Genomic DNA, 24903 nt, shown 5'->3' with positions numbered 1-24903 from the left:
GCTCCAGGTCCCCGGCTGAGTGGTCCCGGGTGACCACGCTGCTCCAGGTCCCCGGCTGAGTGGTCCCGGGTGACCACGCTGCTCCAGGTCTCCGGCCGGCTGAGTGGTCCCGGGTGACCACGCTGCTCCACGTCCCCGGCCGGCTGAGTGGTCCCGGGTGACCACGCTGCTCCAGGTCCCCGGCTGAGTGGTCCCGGGTGACCACGCTGCTCCAGGTCCCCGGCTGAGTGGTCCCGGGTGACCACGCTGCTCCAGGTCTCCGGCCGGCTGAGTGGTCCCGGGTGACCACGCTGCTCCACGTCCCCGGCCGGCTGAGTGGTCCCGGGTGACCACGCTGCTCCAGGTCTCCGGCCGGCTGAGTGGGTCCCGGGTGACCACGCTGCTCATGTCCCCGGCCGGCTGAGTGGTCCCGGGTGACCACGCTGCTCCAGGTCTCCGGCCGGCTGAGTGGTCCCGGGTGACCACGCTGCTCCAGGTCTCCGGCCGGCTGAGTGGTCCCGGGTGACCACGCTGCTCCAGGTCTCCGGCCGGCTGAGTGGTCCCGGGTGACCACGCTGCTCCAGGTCTCCGGCCGGCTGAGTGGTCCCGGGTGACCACGCTGCTCACGTCCCCGGCCGGCTGAGTGGTCCCGGGTGACCACGCTGCTCCAGGTCCCCGGCTGAGTGGTCCCGGGTGACCACGCTGCTCCACGTCCCCGGCCGGCTGAGTGGTCCCGGGTGACCACGCTCCTCCACGTCTCCGGCCGGCTGAGTGGTCCCGGGTGACCACGCTGCTCCAGGTCTCCGGCCGGCTGAGTGGTCCCGGGTGACCACGCTCCTCCACGTCTCCGGCCGGCTGAGTGGTCCCGGGTGACCACGCTGCTCCAGGTCCCCGGCCGGCTGAGTGGTCCCGGGTGACCACGCTGCTCCAGGTCTCCGGCCGGCTGAGTGGTCCCGGGTGACCACGCTGCTCCAGGTCCCCGGCCAGCTGAGTGGTCCCGGGTGACCACGCTGCTCCAGGTCTCCGGCCGGCTGAGTGGTCCCGGGTGACCACGCTGCTCCACGTCTCCGGCCAGCTGAGTGGTCCCGGGTGACCACGCTGCTCCACGTCCCCGGCCGGCTGAGTGGTCCCGGGTGACCACGCTGCTCCAGGTCCCCGGCCGGCTGAGTGGGTCCTGGGTGACCATGCTGCTCCATGTGGCAAGGACGGGCATGGACCTGGCCATCCCCGGTTTCCATCAGGAATGGGTATAGGGACACCGCTGATGTCACAGCCCACACACTCAGCCCCTTGCACAGTGGCGTGGCAGCCTCTCACATCTACTGGCTCAGGACCCTGAAAGGGGTAAAGGCACACGCACAGCGGGAACAGCGCCACACAGGAAATGATGAAATGAAAATGTCCCGTGTTTCCAGCAGCGTGCCATTATTTCAGAACACCTTCTGGGTCCCAGTCCGTTTGGGTTGGTGGGCCTGCCGGGCGGCACGTGCCAGTGCACACCACGCCACTCCCCCCCCCCAGTGCACCTGTGCCCTGGGGCAGCAGCCTGGAGGACCAAGCCAGCACCGTGCTCAGAGCACAGCTGCAAAGGAAGACCCCAGGCCGTTCGGATAGCATGTTTTATTGTACTCTAAGAAACATGATTAAATTCAAAGTTCAGAAGTACAAAAGATTATCCAAAACATTGAGGGTTGTAACTGTTTCTCCAACCACCTGGACACGTGCACGAGCCGGCCTGCAGGCGTGGAGTCTCTGAGGCGTCTGTCCTGCTGGCACCGCTCCACTCGACACCTGCGGGGGACTTGGGGCGGAGCCAAAGTCAGCTCAGGCAGCCTCGCACCCACCCTGCTCTGCTCCTCCTCCTCCCGTGGCTCCGTAGGGCCCAGGTCTGGGGGTGGCGGCAGAGGGTGCACAGCCGGTCCGTGGCTTGAGACGCATGCGTTCCGTTCCCGATTGTCCTCTCATGAGGGCCGCCGTATGACCCCCTCTCTGGAGGTGTCCAGAAGGAAGGCGCCCACGTGGTCAGTGCCGAGCACACTGTCTCCCCTGCTCGAGGACTGTCCGTGATCTGTTCAGGGGTGGCCCCAGGGTCACCACGGCTGGAACCAAGTGAGAAGCAGGCGCCAGGGTGTGAGCGGCTGTGGGAGCACAGGGCTGGGCCCACTCCTGTGGAGGGGGCCGCCCAGGCTGACGACTTACTGGCAGGAACTGTCCACGCTCAAGGCCAACGCCAATGCCAACGTCAGCGCCAATGGACGCTTGACGTGGAAGAGCAGACGTAGCCTGAGCCCAACCATCCCGGCAAGGCGAGTGCGAGAGCCCCCTCCCACCAGGGCTGGGGGCTGGCCTGATTGGCAGGGCGAGCGCCATCCCTGGACAGCAAAGGAAAGAAACTCAAACCCCAGGAGACACACACCCCAGAAGTGTGTGCTGACCGCTGACAGGCCTGGCTCAGGGCCAGGCCACGCATGTGACGGCTGGGGAGCGGGGTGTTGTGGGATGGACCTGGGCGCCTCCTGCCAAGGTCTGAGGGTTTCCGCGGGCAGAGCGAGGACATTAAGCTCCAGGGCACTCAAAGCACATCTCCAGCAGGTGCAACAAGGAGATCAAGAGAGGACACACGCGCCGGACGTGAGCAATGGCCGAGGACTTCAGTTTCCCGAGGGGAGTGGTCTGTGGCAGTATCCCGTTTCTACAGAGTCGACTTTACGTGCGGGGAACAGGCGGGAGTGGGACGTGTGGGGTTGCTTTGCCGCGGGGTCGCCCGTGTCTCAGAGCCTCCTGGCATGCGGGGGCCCTTCAGCCTTGCTTCTTGGGCTGAAAGAGAGAGAGAGCGCCGGTGAGGAGGTAGCTGTTGCCCAGACCTGGCTGTGGGGACCACGGGTCAATCGTAGACACTGGTCACGTGGTCACCGTCCCTCTCTCTAGAGGGCTTGGAGGGCCGGAAACCACAGCAGCTGAGAGACTGACCACGTCCCAGAATGTCGGGAGTGGGCAGGAACCGGGGACTGCTCTCCCCTTGTGATCACAAGGCACATCGCCCGTCTCACCCAGCTTCAGACTCAGACAGGGCGCGTGCCAGACTTCCTCTCCCTCCACATCCCCGTTCACCGTTTCAGCCAAGGGCGACTTGCAGAGTGCATTCCCTGTGCCGGAGCCCTGCACCTCGGCACTGGGCTTTCAATGAGAAGTCACTCGGACGGGAACAGCAAAGCAACGGGAGTTCCTGGGGATCCGCGACCCCCGCCGCTGCTGCGTCGTGCTGGGGATCCAAGGTCAGGTGGGGCTTGGGTTGGCTCCTACGCCCTTGATAAAGCCCTGAGACTCAGGGGCTGGCTCCCACACCGAGCCCACGAGGGGTCCGTCCCTTAGCCGCTGGTCTGCCAGCTGCCCAGATGGTCAACCTCAAAGGGGGGCAGATGGGTGGGCACCTCCCCCATGTCCCATCAGCTCCATCAGCTCCGTTGCACGGCTCTATGGCTCTGCTCCCTCTGAGTCAACCAAGCAGGCCAGGAACACAAAGTCCCTCCTTCTCAACGTCAGCTGTGCGCGTGCTCTGGTTACCCGCACCTAACACATCCTATCTGTGGCCTCGGCTATGGTGAAAGGCCTGGGTGACTGCTGTGTGACCCTGGGTGACAGCTGTGTGACCCTGGGTGGCCACTATGTGAGGCCGGGTGACTGTGTGACCCTGCGTGACTGTTTGTGATCCTGGGTGACTGTGTGACCCTGGGTGACTCTGTGTGACTCTGGGTAACTGTGAGACCCTCGGTGACTGCCCTGTGAGGCCCTTGTTCCTGCTCTGGAGAAGGTGGGAGGGCGAGGCCTGCACTGGGGGAAGAGTTTATCCACGCTGAGCAAGGTGCAGTGGTGCCAGGGTCTCTGGCCACCTGGAGCCTGGAGGGACCGTTATTCTCAGACCCTGGGTAAGGCATTCGCTGTGGGCCTGGGAAAGCTGGGAAAGTAAATGCTCACATCCCAAAGCAGAGCCCTTCCCACAGAGCGGCTTCAGGTCACCGGCCAGGTGGGTGTCAGGCCTCCCTGGGAGACCCTGGGCAAAGGCAGGGCTTGCCTGGGGGTGCCGGGAAGGCACCAAGCAGGTGCAGGCAGCACCCTGGCTGAAGCGGGAGTCCTTTCACTGCACACAGAGCTGGATGCTCAAGAACACAGGGTCTGTGTATGAACACACCCAGGGGAGGCGAGAACCCCGTGGGGACCGGCCTGGTTCCCGTGGGTGCCTGGACACCTCTCCTATTTCTCTCCTCCCTCACGAAGGGGAACGGAAGCCATAAACTTGAAATCTCAAATGTAAACAGGAGGGCACAGATCTGCAAGGCCCACAGGTGCTGATCTCTGGGCTGTGGGCGCAGGGGTTCTCTGCAAGTCTGCCTCAGCCTGCAGCTCTGCTGCCCACACCGGCCAGGGGACCGGCCACACTCACCTGTCTACTGGGCGTGCCTTCAGCGTTGCCTCTGGGGGCTGGCAGAGAGAAAACAAGACTGGGTTAAGACCAAACTCCTTCAGGGCCTGCAGCACGGAGGCCGCGGTGAGCCACACGCAGCACGTACCGGTGACCACAGTGTACACAGCTGTGCCCAGCACACCCAGGAGAGGGGCAGCAGGCGATGCCCGGGTCGGTAGAGCCTGGACGTCCCATTTCATCCCAGCTCCCACAGGGAGTCCACCAGCCCCGGTTCTCCACACTCGCCCCAAGGACAGGGGATCCGGAGACCACAGGGCTGGGAAGGAAGCCCCGGCCGTGCCCCAGCCCGGCTCCAGCTCACGGAGGCCTTCTGGGTTATGTTAACTCCTGGCCCTTCCCCCTGGATTGTCTGGTACAACAGGGTGCAGTTGTCCTGGGTGCCCGCACCTGTCAGCCCCAGCTCAGGACCAGCCAGCAACGGCTGGTGCTTCGGTCTCTTCCCCTCACGCCTTAGCAGCCCCTGCCTCCCTCCAGGCCCCTGCTGTCCCCGGCTGGGGCCGCCCCTCTGTCCTGCAGGCTCGGCCCTCCTCACCTCCCTGATGGCCAAAGGGACGCCTTTGCCACCGCCAGCAGTGACTCCGCCCTGGGGACTCCAGTCTCCTGGGGACCAGTCTCCAGCGCGGCCTCGCTCCCCAGCCCAGAAGCATGGGCCCAGCTGCGGTGCCCAAGCGTCCCCAGAACCTGCCATGCCTGGTCCTGTGACTCCTGGATGTTCTTCAGGACAGGCCGCCCGAGGGACCACCCCTCCTTCCCATGACGTCTGTCAGCACCGCCTCCCAGCACCACGGTCCCAGTGCCCCAAGCTCCACCCTGGTGTGAACGGGCAGCTGGATCCTGTGGAGCTGCCTGTCAGGGCTCACGGCTGGCTGCAGCCAGGGACCCCTACCGTAGGAGTGAGGACTGGCCGCTCCTGGACAGACGCCCTGCTGCGGCCTCTTCTCGCGAGCTGGGCGCATCAGGGCTCCCCTGAGGGCGCCCGCCCTGCCCGGCCCCCGCTCGCTGAGCCCCTCTGACAGCACAGCGGCACCGGGCTCTCTTCTGCACCTCCTCCACGCCGAAAGCCCAGCCCTCCCTGACCGCCCCACACAGCCCAGAGCCCGCTCGGAGCCCTGCCTCACACACGTGCGGGACCACAGCCTGGGCACGCGTGGGGCTCAGCCTGCCTTGACCGCATCAGTAACGAGGGCGGGGCCGCCCCGCAAGGCCCCGCAGGCAAAGGCCAGTGTACTCCAGCCACGCTGGCCTCCGGCTGCTCATCGGAGAGCAGTCAAAAGCCAGGTGTTAGTTTCCAAGCTCTGTCTTCTCTTGACACACGAGGGGTCTTCAGGGCATCCCGGGTGGGTGGTGTCTGGTCTGAGGCCCACGTTCCAAAGCAGAGCCCAAGCTCAGGTCCCGTCCCTGGCTCTGGGTTTCACCTTCCCCTCAGCGCACACCCTGGGCAGCAGTGGGGGCTCAGGTGACCGGGTCCCTGCCATCCACGTGGAGACCCGGATGCAGCTCCCACCTCCTAGCCTCGGCCTGGCCCAGCCCCCACCGCTGCCCGCATTTCAGGAGTGAACCCGCAGACGGGCGCTGGCTCTCCCTATCTCTCTCTGTATCTGTATCCATCTCTCAAATAAAGAAATACAATTTTTAAAGCTTCATGGAAATAGGCATTATGAAAAAATTATGCATGAATTCAAAAAAAGTTTTGTAGCAAAACAAACCCACTCTTAATTTCATCTTTTTTCACGAACTTCTTGAAGTACTCTTTTATGAAGGCAAACAGAGACACAATGGGGAAGGTAGCACACCCGTGTGTTAAGTAAATGGCTAGCGGGTTACACTGGCTAAGTCTATTTTCTCAGGTGCACGTTGCTTTGTGAATCTGACAGGCAGGGAGACTGAGACAGACAGACAGAGGTCTCCCGCAGCTGGTTCTCTCCCCAGATGTCAGCTCCGGGGCATCACCGGCAGGAGCTGGAGTGTGGAGAGCAGCCCCGAGCCCACCGGCTCCCGCCCGGCCGTCCCGGCAGCACCGTCAGTGCCATGCCGAACCCCAGTGCGCGCTTCTAGAATTCAGTGACCCACGTGCCGAGGTGATGGCTGCCATTGTCCTCGCTGTTCTGCCGCACTCAGCGCCCCCAGCAGACCCGGAACGCGGCTTTTTGGGCAATGCTTCCAAGCTAAGGGCTCCATCACCGGCAAGGAATCCAGATCAAGAAGGAGGTGGGAAGACAAAGAAGAAAAAGAAGCACAAGAAGCACAAAAAACCCAAGAAGGAGAAGGTGGTGGCAGCGGCGGCTGTCGCGGCTGCCGCTGCCATCGCCCCTGCAGCTGTCGCTGCCGCCAGGACCACCTCAGCGCAGGAGGAAGCAGAGGCAGCGCTGGAGCCCAAGAAGGAGACTGAAAGTGAAGCTGAAGCCAACCTTGATGACCTAGAGAAGCACCTGCCGGAGAAGGCCCTGCGGTCCCTGCGGAAGGCTCAAGTGTCCCCACAGTCCTAGGTGGAAACGTTTGTTATGATGTAAGTTTTATTTGGTTTGTACGCAATTCAGTTTCAAAATTGCTAAAATGTGTTTGAGCTTTAGACTATAACATTTGTTGTAATAATTGCTGGGTTGAAGTTCACCATGTAAAAAAAAGGGGGGGGGGGAGGACATGGATTTACATTGCAAAAGGTGTCCACAGTGTATTAGTGACATTCTTTCATTGACAGCTGACATACATTATTTAGAGTGAAATATTATAAGCCAAAAAAAAAAATCTCCTTTTTAAAAAAGGGGGTTTAAATATTGTTGGCATTCTTATGGTTCCTTTAAATGCCCCTGGCTATTTCCAAGGGGGTTCCTCTCTCACTCTCTTTTTTTCTTTTTTCTTTTTCTTTCTTTACCTTTCCTCATCTGAGTCTCTTACCACCCGTTTAAGTTGTGCTTCCAACCTCATGGTTTGTGAGCTCGCCCAGAAGTAAGACACTGTTGAGCCACACAAAGGACAAGTGAGCGTTTGGTGCCACAATCCTTCCTGCTGCCTGTGGAGTCTCTGCTGCAGTGAAAAGATTGGAGCTCTCGGAAGAGACAAAAGCGAAGCCCCGCCGTTTGCCAGGACACTGTGGGTCTCTGTCCATGGGGAACAAGTTGGTTTGGAACACTGGAATTTCATTCTATTCTGTTCTGGGGTGGGTGTTCTTTGTTTGTTTGTTTGTTTCTTTCTTGTAAAGGCAGTTAACTAGTCCCAGGAAGATCCTTCAGTTATATAAAATTTTGTTTTATGAAATGTCATGGCTCCATCATATTTTTGTCTTGTTCTTCCAATTGGTATATTCGGCTTTCAGAGCTCTTGTATTTGGAAGGCTGGAAGGGCCCGGACTTTGAAATAGTGTCTTGGTTCCACTTTTTTTTGTTGTTGTTTGTTGATTTTTTTAAACTAAAGCTATATAAAGCTTGTGAATTAAACAGCATAAATTTATAAATTAAAAAAATCTAAGGGCTCTTACAGTGACACTCTGTTCTAAGCCAGCTCGGCTGCCAACAACTGCCAGTTTTGACTTGGTTTGTTCTATGTATAACATCGGTAGATTAAAGGCATATTACAACAAGAAAAAGTTAATATCTTCAAGTATAAGGAAATATAAAACTGCTACGTAGATGAAGTGAAGATACATTTCATTAATGACATCTGGTGGAACATTCCATTCAAAAACCAAGAGTAGGAAAAAAAAAAGAAATAAAAAAAAAAAAGAGTAGGGAGCATGCTACTTAAAATACATGAAGGGCAGAACGTAATACAGAAATGAATGATGAATCTTAATGGAACAAAATGCAAATTTCCAGAATAAACAGGCAGCAAGGCCAAACTGCCAAAGCATGCTGTCGTATGTGAAATGTGCACGTACAGGCACGGAAACAGCCCTGGGAGAGAGACGGAGCCGGGGAGACGCCACAGCGGGGCACAGCACTCACACACCCTCTGGGGAGAGACCAGAGGGGACGACACAGCGGGGCACAGCACACACCACCTCTGGGGAGAGACCAGAGGGGAGGACACAGCGGGGCACAGCACACACACCCTCTGGGGAGAGACCAGAGGGGACGACACACACGGGACATAGCACACACACACCCTCTGGGGAGAGACCAGAGGGGACGACACACGCGGGCACAGTCACACACACCCCCTCTGGGGAGAGACCAGAGGGGAGGACACACGCAGGACATAGCACACACACACCCTCTGGGGAGAGACCAGAGGGGACGACACAGTGGGGCACAGCACCACACACCCTCTGGGGAGAGACCAGAGGGGACGACACACAGCACACACACCCCCTCTGGGGAGAGACCAGAGGGGACGACACACACGCGGGGCACAGCACACACACCCCCTCTGGGGAGAGACCAGAGGGGATGACACACGCGGGGCACAGCACACACACCCCCTCTGGGGAGAGACCAGAGGGGACGACACACAGCACACACACCCCCTCTGGGGAGAGACCAGAGGGGACGACACACACGCGGGGCACAGCACACACACCCCCTCTGGGGAGAGACCAGAGGGGATGACACACGCGGGGCACAGCACACACACCCCCTCTGGGGAGAGACCAGAGGGGACGACACACAGCACACACACACCCTCTGGGGAGAGACCAGAGGGGACGCCACAGCGGGGCACAGCACACACACACCCTCTGGGGAGAGACCAGAGGGGACGCCACACAGCACACACACACCCTCTGGGGAGAGACCAGAGGGGACGCCACAGCGGGGCCCAGCACACACACACCCTCTGGGGAGAGACCAGAGGGGACGCCACAGCGGGGCACAGCACACACACACCCTCTGGGGAGAGACCAGAGGGGCCGCCACACGCGGGACATAGCACACACACCCCCTCTGGGGAGAGACCAGAGGGGACGACACACACGCGGGGCACAGCACACACACACCCTCTGGGGAGAGACCAGAGGGGACGCCACACAGCACACACACCCCCTCTGGGGAGAGACCAGAGGGGACGACACACACGCGGGGCACAGCACACACACCCCCTCTGGGGAGAGACCAGAGGGGACGACACAGCGGGGCACAGCACACACACCCCCTCTGGGGAGAGACCAGAGGGGACGACACACACGCGGGGCACAGCACACACACCCCCTCTGGGGAGAGACCAGAGGGGACGACACACAGCACACACACACCCTCTGGGGAGAGACCAGAGGGGACGCCACAGCGGGGCACAGCACACACACCCCCTCTGGGGAGAGACCAGAGGGGACGCCACACAGCACACACACACCCTCTGGGGAGAGACCAGAGGGGACGCCACAGCGGGGCCCAGCACACACACACCCTCTGGGGAGAGACCAGAGGGGACGCCACAGCGGGGCACAGCACACACACACCCTCTGGGGAGAGACCAGAGGGGCCGCCACACGCGGGACATAGCACACACACCCCCTCTGGGGAGAGACCAGAGGGGACGACACACACGCGGGGCACAGCACACACACACCCTCTGGGGAGAGACCAGAGGGGACGCCACACAGCACACACACCCCCTCTGGGGAGAGACCAGAGGGGACGACACACACGCGGGGCACAGCACACACACCCCCTCTGGGGAGAGACCAGAGGGGACGACACAGCGGGGCACAGCACACACACCCCCTCTGGGGAGAGACCAGAGGGGACGACACACACGCGGGGCACAGCACACACACCCCCTCTGGGGAGAGACCAGAGGGGATGACACACGCGGGGCACAGCACACACACCCCCTCTGGGGAGAGACCAGAGGGGACGACACACAGCACACACACCCCCTCTGGGGAGAGACCAGAGGGGACGACACACACGCGGGGCACAGCACACACACCCCCTCTGGGGAGAGACCAGAGGGGACGACACACAGCACACAAACACCCTCTGGGGAGAGACCAGAGGGGAGGACACACGCGGGACATAGCACACACACCCCCTCTGGGGAGAGACCAGAGGGGACGACACAGCGGGGCACAGCACCACACACCCTCTGGGGAGAGACCAGAGGGGACGACACACAGCACACAAACACCCTCTGGGGAGAGACCAGAGGGGACGACACACACGCGGGGCACAGCACCACACACCCCCTCTGGGGAGAGACCAGAGGGGACGACACAGCGGGGCACAGCACACACACAACCTCTGGGGAGAGACCAGAGGGGACGACACACAGCACACACACACCCTCTGGGGAGAGACCAGAGGGGAGGACACACAGCACACAAACACCCTCTGGGGAGAGACCAGAGGGGACGACACACAGCACACAAACACCCTCTGGGGAGAGACCAGAGGGGACGACACACACGCGGGGCACAGCACCACACACCCCCTCTGGGGAGAGACCAGAGGGGACGACACACATGCGGGGCACAGCACACACACCCTCTGGGGAGAGACCAGAGGGGACGACACACAGCACACACACCCTCTGGGGAGAGACCAGAGGGGACGACACACATGCGGGGCACAGCACACACACCCTCTGGGGAGAGACCAGAGGGGACGACACACGCGGGACATAGCACACACACCCCCTCTGGGGAGAGACCAGAGGGGACGACACACACGCGGGGCACAGCACACACACACCCTCTGGGGAGAGACCAGAGGGGACGCCACACACGCGGGGCACAGCACACACACACCCTCTGGGGAGAGACCAGAGGGGACGACACACAGCACACACACACCCTCTGGGGAGAGACCAGAGGGGACGCCACAGCACACACACACCCTCTGGGGAGAGACCAGAGGGGACGACACATGCGGGACATAGCACACACACACCCTCTGGGGAGAGACCAGAGGGGACGACACATGCGGGACATAGCACACACACACCCTCTGGGGAGAGACCAGAGGGGACGACACACAGCACACACACACCCTCTGGGGAGAGACCAGAGGGGACGCCACAGCACACACACACCCTCTGGGGAGAGACCAGAGGGGACGACACATGCGGGACATAGCACACACACACCCTCTGGGGAGAGACCAGAGGGGACGACACATACGGGACATAGCACACACACACCCTCTGGGGAGAGACCAGAGGGGACACCACAGCGGGGCACAGCACACACACACCCTCTGGGGAGAGACCAGAGGGGACGACACACAGCACACACACCCCCTCTGGGGAGAGACCAGAGGGGACGACACACAGCACCACACACCCTCTGGGGAGAGACCAGAGGGGACGACACATGCGGGACATAGCACACACACACCCTCTGGGGAGAGACCAGAGGGGACGACACACAGCACACACACACCCTCTGGGGAGAGACCAGAGGGGACGCCACAGCACACACACACCCTCTGGGGAGAGACCAGAGGGGACGACACACAGCACACACACCCTCTGGGGAGAGACCAGAGGGGACGACACACATGCGGGGCACAGCACACACACCCTCTGGGGAGAGACCAGAGGGGACGACACACGCGGGACATAGCACACACACCCCCTCTGGGGAGAGACCAGAGGGGACGACACACACGCGGGGCACAGCACACACACACCCTCTGGGGAGAGACCAGAGGGGACGACACACAGCACCACACACCCTCTGGGGAGAGACCAGAGGGGACGACACATGCGGGACATAGCACACACACACCCTCTGGGGAGAGACCAGAGGGGACGACACATGCGGGACATAGCACACACACACCCTCTGGGGAGAGACCAGAGGGGACGACACACAGCACACACACACCCTCTGGGGAGAGACCAGAGGGGACGCCACAGCACACACACACCCTCTGGGGAGAGACCAGAGGGGACGACACATGCGGGACATAGCACACACACACCCTCTGGGGAGAGACCAGAGGGGACGACACATACGGGACATAGCACACACACACCCTCTGGGGAGAGACCAGAGGGGACACCACAGCGGGGCACAGCACACACACACCCTCTGGGGAGAGACCAGAGGGGACGACACACAGCACACACACCCCCTCTGGGGAGAGACCAGAGGGGACGACACAGCGGGGCACAGCACACACACACCCTCTGGGGAGAGACCAGAGGGGACGACACACAGCACCACACACCCTCTGGGGAGAGACCAGAGGGGACGACACATGCGGGACATAGCACACACACACCCTCTGGGGAGAGACCAGAGGGGACGACACACACGCGGGGCACAGCACACACACACCCTCTGGGGAGAGACCAGAGGGGACGACACACAGCACACACACACCCTCTGGGGAGAGACCAGAGGGGACGCCACAGCACACACACACCCTCTGGGGAGAGACCAGAGGGGACGACACATGCGGGACATAGCACACACACACCCTCTGGGGAGAGACCAGAGGGGACGACACACAGCACACACACACCCTCTGGGGAGAGACCAGAGGGGACGCCACAGCACACACACACCCTCTGGGGAGAGACCAGAGGGGACGACACATGCGGGACATAGCACACACACACCCTCTGGGGAGAGACCAGAGGGGACGACACATACGGGACATAGCACACACACACCCTCTGGGGAGAGACCAGAGGGGACACCACAGCGGGGCACAGCACACACACACCCTCTGGGGAGAGACCAGAGGGGACGACACACAGCACACACACCCCCTCTGGGGAGAGACCAGAGGGGACGACACAGCGGGGCACAGCACACACACACCCTCTGGGGAGAGACCAGAGGGGACGACACACAGCACCACACACCCTCTGGGGAGAGACCAGAGGGGACGACACATGCGGGACATAGCACACACACACCCTCTGGGGAGAGACCAGAGGGGACGACACACAGCACACACACACCCTCTGGGGAGAGACCAGAGGGGACGCCACAGCACACACACACCCTCTGGGGAGAGACCAGAGGGGACGACACATGCGGGACATAGCACACACACACCCTCTGGGGAGAGACCAGAGGGGACGACACACAGCACACACACACCCTCTGGGGAGAGACCAGAGGGGACGCCACAGCACACACACACCCTCTGGGGAGAGACCAGAGGGGACGACACATGCGGGACATAGCACACACACACCCTCTGGGGAGAGACCAGAGGGGACGACACATACGGGACATAGCACACACACACCCTCTGGGGAGAGACCAGAGGGGACACCACAGCGGGGCACAGCACACACACACCCTCTGGGGAGAGACCAGAGGGGACGACACACAGCACACACACCCCCTCTGGGGAGAGACCAGAGGGGACGACACAGCGGGGCACAGCACACACACACCCTCTGGGGAGAGACCAGAGGGGACGACACACAGCACCACACACCCTCTGGGGAGAGACCAGAGGGGACGACACATGCGGGACATAGCACACACACACCCTCTGGGGAGAGACCAGAGGGGACGACACACAGCACACACACACCCTCTGGGGAGAGACCAGAGGGGACGCCACAGCACACACACACCCTCTGGGGAGAGACCAGAGGGGACGACACATGCGGGACATAGCACACACACACCCTCTGGGGAGAGACCAGAGGGGACGACACATGCGGGACATAGCACACACACACCCTCTGGGGAGAGACCAGAGGGGACGACACATGCGGGACATAGCACACACACACCCTCTGGGGAGAGACCAGAGGGGACGACACATGCGGGACATAGCACACACACACCCTCTGGGGAGAGACCAGAGGGGACGACACAGCGGGGCACAGCACACACACACCCTCTGGGGAGAGACCAGAGGGGACGACACACAGCACCACACACCCTCTGGGGAGAGACCAGAGGGGACGACACACAGCACACAAACACCCTCTGGGGAGAGACCAGAGGGGAGGACACACGCGGGACATAGCACACACACCCCCTCTGGGGAGAGACCAGAGGGGACGACACAGCGGGGCACAGCACCACACACCCTCTGGGGAGAGACCAGAGGGGACGACACACACGCGGGGCACAGCACACACACCCCCTCTGGGGAGAGACCAGAGGGGACGACACACAGCACACACACCCCCTCTGGGGAGAGACCAGAGGGGAGGACACACGCGGGACATAGCACACACACCCCCTCTGGGGAGAGACCAGAGGGGACGACACAGCGGGGCACAGCACACACACACCCTCTGGGGAGAGACCAGAGGGGACGCCACACAGCACACACACACCCTCTGGGGAGAGACCAGAGGGGACGCCACAGCACACACACACCCTCTGGGGAGAGACCAGAGGGGACGACACATGCGGGACATAGCACACACACACCCTCTGGGGAGAGACCAGAGGGGACGACACACAGCACACACACACCCTCTGGGGAGAGACCAGAGGGGACGACACACATGCGGGGCACAGCACACACACCCTCTGGGGAGAGACCAGAGGGGACGACACACAGCACCACACACCCTCTGGGGAGAGACCAGAGGGGACGACACACATGCGGGGCACAGCACACACACCCTCTGGGGAGAGACCAGAGGGGACGACACACGCGGGACATAGCACACACACACCCTCTGGGGAGAGACCAGAGGGGACGCCACACAGCACACACACACCCTCTGGGGAGAGACCAGAGGGGACGCCACAGCACACACACACCCTCTGGGGAGAGACCAGAGGGGACGACACATGCGGGACATAGCACACACACACCCTCTGGGGAGAGACCAGAGGGGACGACACACAGCACACACACACCCTCTGGGGAGAGACCAGAGGGGACGACACATGCGGGACATAGCACACACACACCCTCTGGGGAGAGACCAGAGGGGACGCCACAGCACACACACACCCTCTGGGGAGAGACCAGAGGGGACGACACATGCGGGACATAGCACACACACACCCTCTGGGGAGAGACCAGAGGGGACGACACATACGGGACATAGCACACACACACCCTCTGGGGAGAGACCAGAGGGGACACCACAGCGGGGCACAGCACACACACACCCTCTGGGGAGAGACCAGAGGGGACGCCACACAGCACACACACCCCCTCTGGGGAGAGACCAGAGGGGACGACACACGCGGGGCACAACACACCCCTTCTGGGGAGAGACCAGAGGGGATGACACACAGCACACACACCCCCTCTGGGGAGAGACCAGAGGGGAGGACACAGCACACACACCCTCTGGGGAGAGACCAGAGGGGACGACACACAGCACACACACCCCCTCTGGGGAGAGACCAGAGGGGACTACACACAGCACACACACCCCCTCTGGGGAGAGACCAGAGGGGACGACACAGCACACACACCCCCTCTGGGGAGAGACCAGAGGGGACGACACACAGCACACACACCCCCTCTGGGGAGAGACCAGAGGGGAGGACACAGCACACACACCCTCTGGGGAGAGACCAGAGGGGACGACACACAGCACACACACCCCCTCTGGGGAGAGACCAGAGGGGACGACACAGCGGGGCACAACACACACCCACTCTGGGGAGAGACGGAGCCTCTGGGGAAAGGTTCCCAGGCTCCTTATCTTCCTGGATTTCTCACACTTTTTAGGAAAAAAAGGGTCGTTGTGAGCAAACCCATAGGAAACAGAAGCAGCGGCCGGGATTCCTGGGTGTCCAGCTCACCCCTCCTGAGGCGGCTGAGCTCTCACCATTTCGCACTCAGCAGGGCGGGGGACAATAACCGGCAGTAAAACCGTGTGAAAACTTACAAGAAGTCTACAAGGAACACGGGGCGGTTTACGCTCAAGTAAACACAGGTAAATCTCCAACGTTCCTGTTCCTCTAATTTCACCCCGCAGCAGGGGGTCCTGGGCTTGTGCTCTGACGCCCACGGGCCAGACAAGCAAACTCAGTCCCTGGTCTGTGCACCTCCCCGGGGACGACTCAGAACTCTGCCGTGGTTCACACGTCTGACCAGCCATGGGCTCCCAGGAGACGGAGCCGACCCCAGCCCCAAGTCCACACCCAGCCTCCCGCCCCTCCCCGCCATGGGTCACTCCCAGCCTCTCCTCCTCCTCCTCCTCCTCCTCCTCCTCCCTGCCATGGGTCACTCCCAGCCTCCCAGCCCCCTCTCCACCCCCCCAACCCCCACCGTGCACACATCCCCGGCCTCTCTCAGGGGGAGGGCGAATGGCGCTGAGGGCTCGGGTTTCTGTGCAGCTTGCTACGGGCCGGCCCGTAACATCCAGAAACAGAGAGGCACAGAACAGATGCCCAGTGACAGCAGGGGCAGCCAGCCACGGGCTCGGGACAGGGTCCATAACCACGAGGAGGAGCCCGCGAGGGCCCAGGAATGGAGGGCAGAGTCAGCTGGGCACGAGAGCCCAGAAACCACCCCGAGCAGGCGTTGGAGACACAGGAGGCAGCAGCCAGCAAGACGGAGTGCACGGGGCCTCGGCCGGAACGGGTGCCCCGCTCTCCACCCCAGGGCTCGAGGGGGCCAGGGACACGGGCGACTCCCCGGGGTGTCCAGGCCTTCAGCAGTGCTGCCTGGGCCCTGGGTCATGGGGCCTGGGAGGCTCTGTCCCCTCCTGTGGTAGCTGGTGAGTTGGGCCAGGCCCACATAAAAAGACACTCAACCCGTGGGATGGCAGGCCGGGCGGAGTCCCTGGGCAGGGTGGGCAGGGGTGAGCAGGGGCATGCCCTGGTCCCAGGCTGGCCCCTCGGACGTCGGAAGGCAGAGTGAGCGGGCTGGGGAGGCTGGGGCACGAGGCTGGCTCACACCGGGGAGCCGTCTCTCCTGACCGTCACCCCCACTGGCCGAGGCCCTGCTGACCAGCGTCGCCCGTCACCTGCACGCTGTCAGGTTTACCCAGGAGGGGCAGAACGGCGAGGAAGGCGCTTACTGTGCCGCTTCCTGGTGCTGGCTCTGGCCTCCTCCTTGGTCACGCCCAGGCAGCCCATGAGCTCCTGGACGGACAGGGACTTGTCGTTGTTCACGTCGCAGTACTCCACGAACTTCTTGACGCATTTCTTCGGCTTGGACTTCTTGCGCAGGAGCCGCCTGAAGGGTTTGATCTCCTTCTTGCCGATGTCGCCGCTGGCATTCTTGTCCAGCAGCTTGAAGTACCAGTGCACGACCCTCTCCTCCAGCGTGTGGCTGGGGTCGGGTTCCGAGAGCCTGGGACGAACACAGGCGCTCAGGGCTTGGCTCCCACGCGCCCAGGCCCCGTGAGCGCCGACACCAGCGTGTGTGGACTCCTCCAGGCCACGGTCCCACAGCGAGCGACTCCCCGGCTGCGCAGCGGCTCCTTCGCCCAGGCCCTGGGCAGCCACACAGCCCGTGTGGCCGCGGCTGTCTCCAGGTCAGCCCGCCCCGAGCCCCCTGCTTCCTGCCAGGCCCCGCCCCGCAGCCGTACCTGCCGGGCGAGGAGGACGGGTCTGACACCGCGTGCACCATGTCCGTGGACAGCGCATCCAGGACGCTCGTCAGAAACTCGTGCTTTTTGGGGCCAGGACAACCTGAAAAGAAAAAAATAAAAAGCACCTGTTTTTCCTGGTTCCCCAAACTCACTCTCGCGGGTCTCTCTGAGAAGTGGGGAGGAAGTTTGCTTTAGTTCCCAAAGGTCAGCATCCGGGCTGGCTTCACATTAACAGACTCACCGCAGTACAAACGCGGACTTCCAGCCACAATGGTCAGCAGTGACATCTCAGCTACCAGGCGGGACCAGGGCCTGGGGACCCCTGCCTCCCCAGCCTCACACATGGGCACGAGGTCTGAGATACGCAGAGCCAGTGGCACCTGGGTCCTGACCCCACACTGAGCCCAGAAACCACTGGGACCACAGCCCTGCCCCGGACACCAGTGGGCAGGAGGCGGCTGCTCTGCGGCCTAGCCTCTTCCGGGGTCTCCCCGCCCCACATCCTCACCCAACTCTCCCCCGTCGGACTCAGTGCGAACCTTGCTGGAGCCCAGAGCCAATGGCCATGCCTTCCCAGGGTCACGGATGGCTCGGTGCCTCCGAGCTCAGATCCCACACCATTCTGCACGGGAGGGCCCTCTCTGCCACGGGCCCGGGCTTCCCCTCCCACTCACACCCCATCGGGAGTCCCTGAACTCCTGCTGCACCCCCGCCCCCAAGCCTGACACCTTCGGCCACTGGACCACGGGGCAACTCTGTGAAGACACCGTGTCCTGTGCGGGCTCCCAGGGCCCCTGCGGACGCCGAGCAGACAGTGGACAAATGCTGGCAGGGAGAATCCATGGCAGGTGGGAGCAGGGCTCCGCGCCCCGGCACCCCGGAGGCAGAGAGCAGAGGCGGGTGGCGAGTCCGCCCCTTCCCACCTGCCCAAGGTGTCACCCTCAGCTCCCGCAGACGCACAGGGCCCCAGGAGGCCCGTGCTTCCCTCTGCGGCTCTTACATTTTGGCAAAACGGAAGTTTTCTAAAGAGCTCGGTGACGGCTGCCCCGAGGAGCCTCGCGGCCTCTGGTGTCGCCCCAGGAAGCTGAACTCTGCAGAAGGGGTGCCCCCGAGAGGAGGGGCCGTCCTGGGACCCGCACAGCGCCCCCACACAGGAGCAAGGGTGATCTGGAGTCACGCATCACGGCAGCGAGGAGAGCAAGGGCGGCGGTGGCCGCATCTGAGCCACATTCGGGAGCAGGGAACGGCCAGTGAGGGCACTGGCGGACTCCCCGGGACCAGCGTCAGCCACACTCCCAGGTTCCTAGGCAGCTCAGGGCGGCCACTTCTGCTTGGGTCTTCTCTCCAGAACACTTTGGGTTGAGCTCTCCTCAGACCCTCGGAAGGACTGAGCCTTGGCCACTCCCTCCCAAACCGTCTGCACACCCCACGCTCAGCAGCCGTGCCCACGCCAGCACTCGCGCCACCCGCAGCTCTGCAAGTACCTCCCTCGGCGGCCATGCGGTGAGGGGCCAGGGGGCAGAGGTCATGCAGCTGAGGAGGGCACGCAGGCAGCAGGCCGCAGCCAGCATCCAGCAAGAGCACACCGCCAGCCCCATCCCACGCCCGAGGCACTGGAGCTGCGGGAGGCTTGGGCCCACCCAGCAGGGGAGCTGTGCACTGCACTGAGCGTGAGCCTGGCCGCCCGGAGCTGCATGGGAGAACCGCCCTGCGTGCCCCTCCATCCCAGCCTCTGAGAACGCGTCTGGGTGTTTCTGCAGGGCCACTGCCCCCTGGGGGCGGACGCCCGGGCCAGCCACCGGGCACGCACTTGCTCCTGAAAGGGCTTCTCAGGCCTGCGAAGACAGCCGCGCCAGGACCTCCCCTCTACAAAACTCGCCCACAGCCAGTGCAGCGGAGGGCTCGCGGGCCCCTGCACCTCCTCCTGTAGGAGCCGGCATGAGGCTGGAGCGGGAGGAGGGCGGGCAGAGCCGTGGGCACAGGGGACCCTACAGGCGCCAGGAGCTGGCTCTGGTTCCAGCAGGGAGACTCCGGCCCCCATCCCCACCCCACCCCACCCTGCCTGGGTCCGACCTGCCCTCTCTGGCTTGGAGGGGACACCGGCAGGGCATCCTTGCACCTCCCTGACCCCCAGTGACGGCGCCCACAACCCAGAGAAGAGCAGCCCAGCCAGGACTGCACCACGCCAGCTGCCCGGCGCCGCCCGGCTGTGTTTCTGTTTCCCCGCTCTGCCCGTGTCTTCTCACCTCGGACGAGCTGCTCCCCAACCCCGGCTCCCTCCTGTCTCTTCTGGAGTCCACAGATGCAGGCCCAGCCTCACGTGGACGCCCCCACAGGCCGCCCCACTCTCCTGGACGCTCAGCCTGACCGAATGGGACCCTGGGACTCCCGGGGCCTTGATCTGGTTTCCAGCAAGGACACACGGTGCTGAAACCCTGGGCTATGAAGAGGCAGCCCGTGTCTTCCTGAGCACGCATGACCTCACTGGACCAGGAACTCTGCTGTGCCATCGGGGCTGACGGGCGGCCAGTTACGGAGTCCCCAGCAGCCACAGGGTGTGGCGCCAGCGCCAGCTCTGCAGCTGGAGCCCGGTCAGCCCCGCAGGGTCACCTGGGCCCTCGGCCGGCTGCGCCCTGACCACTGTCACAGCAAACCCTGCTGTGGAGACAGAGGAGGTATTTTTACCACCACATAACACGACGCCACCAAGACACCTGCTGATGGCCTGAACCAACCTAGAGAAAAACGTAGCCAGGAGGGGCGGGGGACAGGGCCCGTCGGTGTCAGGGGTCAATCACCCAGATACACACGATGAGCCCCTCTTCAGAAGGCAAACACAGAACAAAGCCAGGCGAAGCAAACCGGAATGGGCAGCTGGAACCAGAGCTACGGTTGTGGCAAGGAAACCCACAGCCTGCTGCTCTGAAGGGAAATGTCCCCAGGGCCTGGGGGCTGCAGCTGGCTCCAACCAGGGTGTCAGGGTCACACCAGGGAGCCCGGACCAGGGATCTGGGCCCTTTCTGCCTTCTCCCGACCCGCGGATCTTTTGGTTCTTTGAGATTTGGACCACAGACGATGGAGCAGCGTAGAAGCAGCTCAGAGAAAGGCCTTCCAACACGACGTCCACCAGATGCTGGACTTGAACTCGTGCCGAAAATTTGCCAGAAGTTCTGCATTTTAGGAGCAATTCCTGATTTTTATCATTTTCCAATGCAAAGGCTACCTTGAGCTTTGATAAGTAAATGTTATAAAGGGTGGGTGTTGTGGCACAGTGGGTAAAGCTGTCGCCTGCGACACCAGGGTTAGAAATGGCTCAGTGGTGTATTTTCATAAAAACCAGCTTAGCCTCAGTACAACCATGATATTGGGCCTCAGGAGCACGCAGGAGAGAGACTCCGGAAACCCCAGAGTAGGCTAACTGCTGAGCTCGCCGACAGACCCCGCCCCTGACAGCTAAAGCTCTCCAGGAGGCACCCCAGAGGATGCCCGGGAATCCCTGCCTTCCTCCAGGGCCCCTCAAGGACCCCTAACCGCAGTCAGAGGCCATTCTTCTGGGCGGGGGCGGTGTAAGGAGTTAGGAGGGCTAACAGGCAGTGAGGTCAGTTCCCTGTTGGAATGAGAAAGGGGGTTCCCTTTAAGAGTGGATGAATGCTTGCTCTGATGGCTTCTCTGTTTTTCCAGGAGCAGACTATCTCAGGGCCCGCTCACGCCAGTGCCCCTATCAGTGCTAAGCGCACTCCTGGATACAAGTCCCCCTCTTATCAGCAGGTCTGGGAACCCCTCCTCTACTCCCCCCTCCCCGTTTCAGGCACGCGTGTTGGGCTGCTCTGCACTCTCGAGACCTAGGAGAGACAAAGCCTCGCTTTCTGCTTCCCTCGAATTTCTAAGTCCATCCTCTGGCGGGCAGGTGGTCCCAGGTGGCTAGTTCCCCACGTGGGCATCCTATTTGGGCACTGGTTCAAGTCCCAGCTGCTCCACTTCTGATCCACCTCCCATGCTAAGCACCTGGGACAGCAGCGGAAGATGCTCCTTGTAACTTGGCTCCCAGCCCATTTTCTTGGGGACACTCAGGAACACCCCTCAAGAGCAGGCGTCAGGAAGTTCTCCCTGTCCTCTAAGCTCAGACACCCACAGCCACGCACCTGCTGCAGACCACACCCGTGTGCAGCTGGGGCGCCCCACACGGCGCCTCCTGTGGCTCACGGGGCATTTCCCAAGCTTCATGGTGACATGCTAGGGTGGTTTGGGTTCAATTCAGGGAGAGACAGACCCGTGTGTGTCCGGATCATTTCTGTCCACATATGTCTCAGGAGGCAGGGGCCACTGAGGAGCCCTCGGTTGGGCACCCGAGGAGCTGGTCAGTGGTCGGTCAGTGTCCCTGGCCGAGCACCTGTGGCCCTGGGGTGCCAGGAAGGAGCTTCCCTGCACAACGCCAGCACAGGCCGAGTGACGCCACCAGCACACCCCTGCCCACATCGGGCACCTGATGGGCTTCGAAGACGAACAGCAAATGCATGGAGGATGGGCAGTCAACTCCGTAAACACGGGAAAGGCTCCCCTTCTCAGGGCACTCAGCCAACACTGAGGACTGAGGGCGGGGACCGGCATCACGCGGGGCCTGCAGCTCACTGCCCTGACCTCTCACCTCTCTGTCCATTCGGCAGGGTGCCTGCTTGCCAAAGGCCCAGGCAAACCTCATCCCCTCCTCGCAGTGTCCTCCCTGCCCCAGGAAAGATGGGAACAGATGGACAGCCACAGGAGGTCCTGCTCACAGAGACCCTGGCCGATGGCCGTTCGTGGGGATCCCAGCTGATTAAAACTGCCCACACAACAACAGACTTAGTTAAATCCACACAAACCAGAGCTCAGGCAGCTCCATCACCCGCACCACGCCTGGACCCGAGACACCGATGGACAAGGATGCTGAGAGTGGACGGATGGCTCAGGAGAGGGAGGCACACGCAGGCCTTCAGGGGTCCGTCCTGCCCGGGCTCAGAGGGGAACATCTGGAGGCACCGCACACGAGGTCAAGGCCACAGGCCCGGGCGTCCTCGGCCGTGTCAGAGTGAGTGGGAAATCCGCAAACAGCACTGCGGGCTGTGCTGCCGCCTCGGGCCTTCCTCTCCACACTCCGCCTGGCATCAGCAGACAAGGGGGAAGGGCCAGCCCCTCCCCTGCCATCAGCCCAGGGTGGGCGCAGGGCTGCAGGGGTCTGCCCAGGCTCTCCCTGACCTCATGACCAGTCCCACCTGCTCCTCCTCCCCGGCAGACGTGAGGTTAGGAGACGCCACACACCACACAGCAGGCTCCACAGAGGTGGAAGCTGTCGCCAGAAGACGGGCAGCGCCCAGGGATGGTAACCGAGGGCGGGAACGCTGGCTGCCAGCCTGGAGTTGTACCTGGGAGCAGCCAGGGTCCGGCTCGGCGCTCTCTGCAGGGCACAGCCGTGTGACTGTGGGGTTTCAAGGACGTTCACGTCCCCAGGAGGCTGCTCATTTGTGCACAGCCTGCAGGCAGAGCCTGAGCCAGCGGTGGTCAGCAACACACGCCCCTCGGTGGCCCCGACCCAGGGCGGGCGCCGCAGGCGAGCACAGCAATCAGCCCGGCCGGCCGTGGGGTGGGGACGAGTTCTCACCCAAGTCCAGGCTTGGATGGGATCACGTGGGGCACACGCAGTCTCCGCCTCTTGTTCTTTCCAGGAGCTCTGCACGTGGGGGCCCCGCGCTCCCTCTCAGTGCACACAGAGGGGCGCAGCCAGCGCCTCCGGTGACAACCGTGTCACTCTGTGCCCTCTGCAGCTTTGCCGCAGCATCAGCAGGGCACGCACACCTGGGCAGCTGGGCAGCCGAAGGCTTCAGCGTGCAGTTTGCTCACATAGCACGCCTGGGCTCCGCTGCACTGCTCTGTGGCAGACGACCTGGGCGTCGCAGGAATCTCAGCCCTGCCTAGACGCAGGGCCCAGGGCAGCACCTCCGCGCCCACCAGGCCAGTCGCAGCTGTCGGCAGTGGGGGGGTAGGGGCGGCCCAGCTCACAGGGATGCACAAGGGGAGCGCTGGGCACACGGGACTGGAGCCCAGCGCCACAGCCAGCCGCTGCAAGCCGCTCCCAAGCCGGGGCGCTCAGGAACATCTGTGGTTAACTGAGAGGTGGCCACTGCACCCCTCTCTGTCGGGAGGGGCCTGGAAGACATTCCAGAAGTTTCCATGGGTACTCTTTATCACCAAATTTCGAGCAGTTTCCTGCCGTCTGTGGTCACCCACACAGCCCAGTGTCCCGACCTCTGGCTTCTGCATCTGAGCTCTGGGCCCTTGGTCCCTCTCAGTAAATTCCGATAGAATGAGGCTGTCGGGAGGAACAAAGCTCAGTCTATGACCGGCAGTGCCCTAGCCCTGGTTCCGCCTCTGTCCCACGAGGAATGGTCACAGTGCCCTGGCCAGTGGCCAGCCACGGTCCCCAATTCTGCCTGTCCCTGTGACCCCTGCAACTTCCCCTGGAGATGTGACTTCTCTCATCCCAGCACCGCTGGTCCCGACCCCCTCGTCCACGGCCCCAGCTCCCCTCTGCCATGGCCCTGACTTCCACAGCCACAGCTCCGACTCCTGCCACAGCCCCAACTCCCACAGCCATAGCCCTGACTCCCATAGCTACGACACTGAATCCTGCCACAGCCACGAACACCAACTCCCACAGCCACGGCCTCGACTTTGCCAGGGCCCCAACTCCCACAGCCACGGTCCCGACTCCCACAGCCACAGCCCTGACTCCCATAGCTACGACACTGAATCCTGCCACAGCCACGAACACCAACTCCCACAGCCACGGCCTCGACTTTGCCAGGGCCCCAACTCCCACAGCCACAGCCCTGACTCCCATAGCTACGACACTGAATCCTGCCACAGCCACGAACACCAACTCCCACAGCCACGGCCCCGACTCTTGCCAGGGCCCCAACTCCCACAGCCATGGTCCCGACTCCCATAGCCACGGCCCTGACTCCCATAGCTACAACACCAACTCTTGCCACAGCCTTGACTCCCCTCCGCTGTGGCCCCGGCTCCCACAGCCATGG

The 24903-nt window shown here is 62.6% G+C and overlaps 1 protein-coding gene across 1 annotated transcript in view; it reads right to left on the bottom strand.

The window, feature by feature from the left end:
* Positions 1-1576: 1576 nt before the first annotated feature.
* The window catches only part of SMOC2 (SPARC related modular calcium binding 2), a 144126-nt gene continuing 120799 nt past the window's right edge, over positions 1577-24903 (bottom strand). The window contains 4 exon segments of the mRNA XM_062187035.1: positions 1577-2796; positions 4421-4458; positions 17318-17592; positions 17831-17933. Coding sequence (XP_062043019.1) covers positions 2779-2796; positions 4421-4458; positions 17318-17592; positions 17831-17933 — 434 coding nt within the window. The 3' untranslated portion in view covers positions 1577-2778.

This window comes from Lepus europaeus, chromosome 3, assembly GCF_033115175.1.
Source record: "Lepus europaeus isolate LE1 chromosome 3, mLepTim1.pri, whole genome shotgun sequence".
NCBI classification, from domain to species: Eukaryota; Metazoa; Chordata; class Mammalia; order Lagomorpha; family Leporidae; genus Lepus; species Lepus europaeus.
This window is presented reverse-complemented; position numbering and strand designations above follow the sequence as displayed.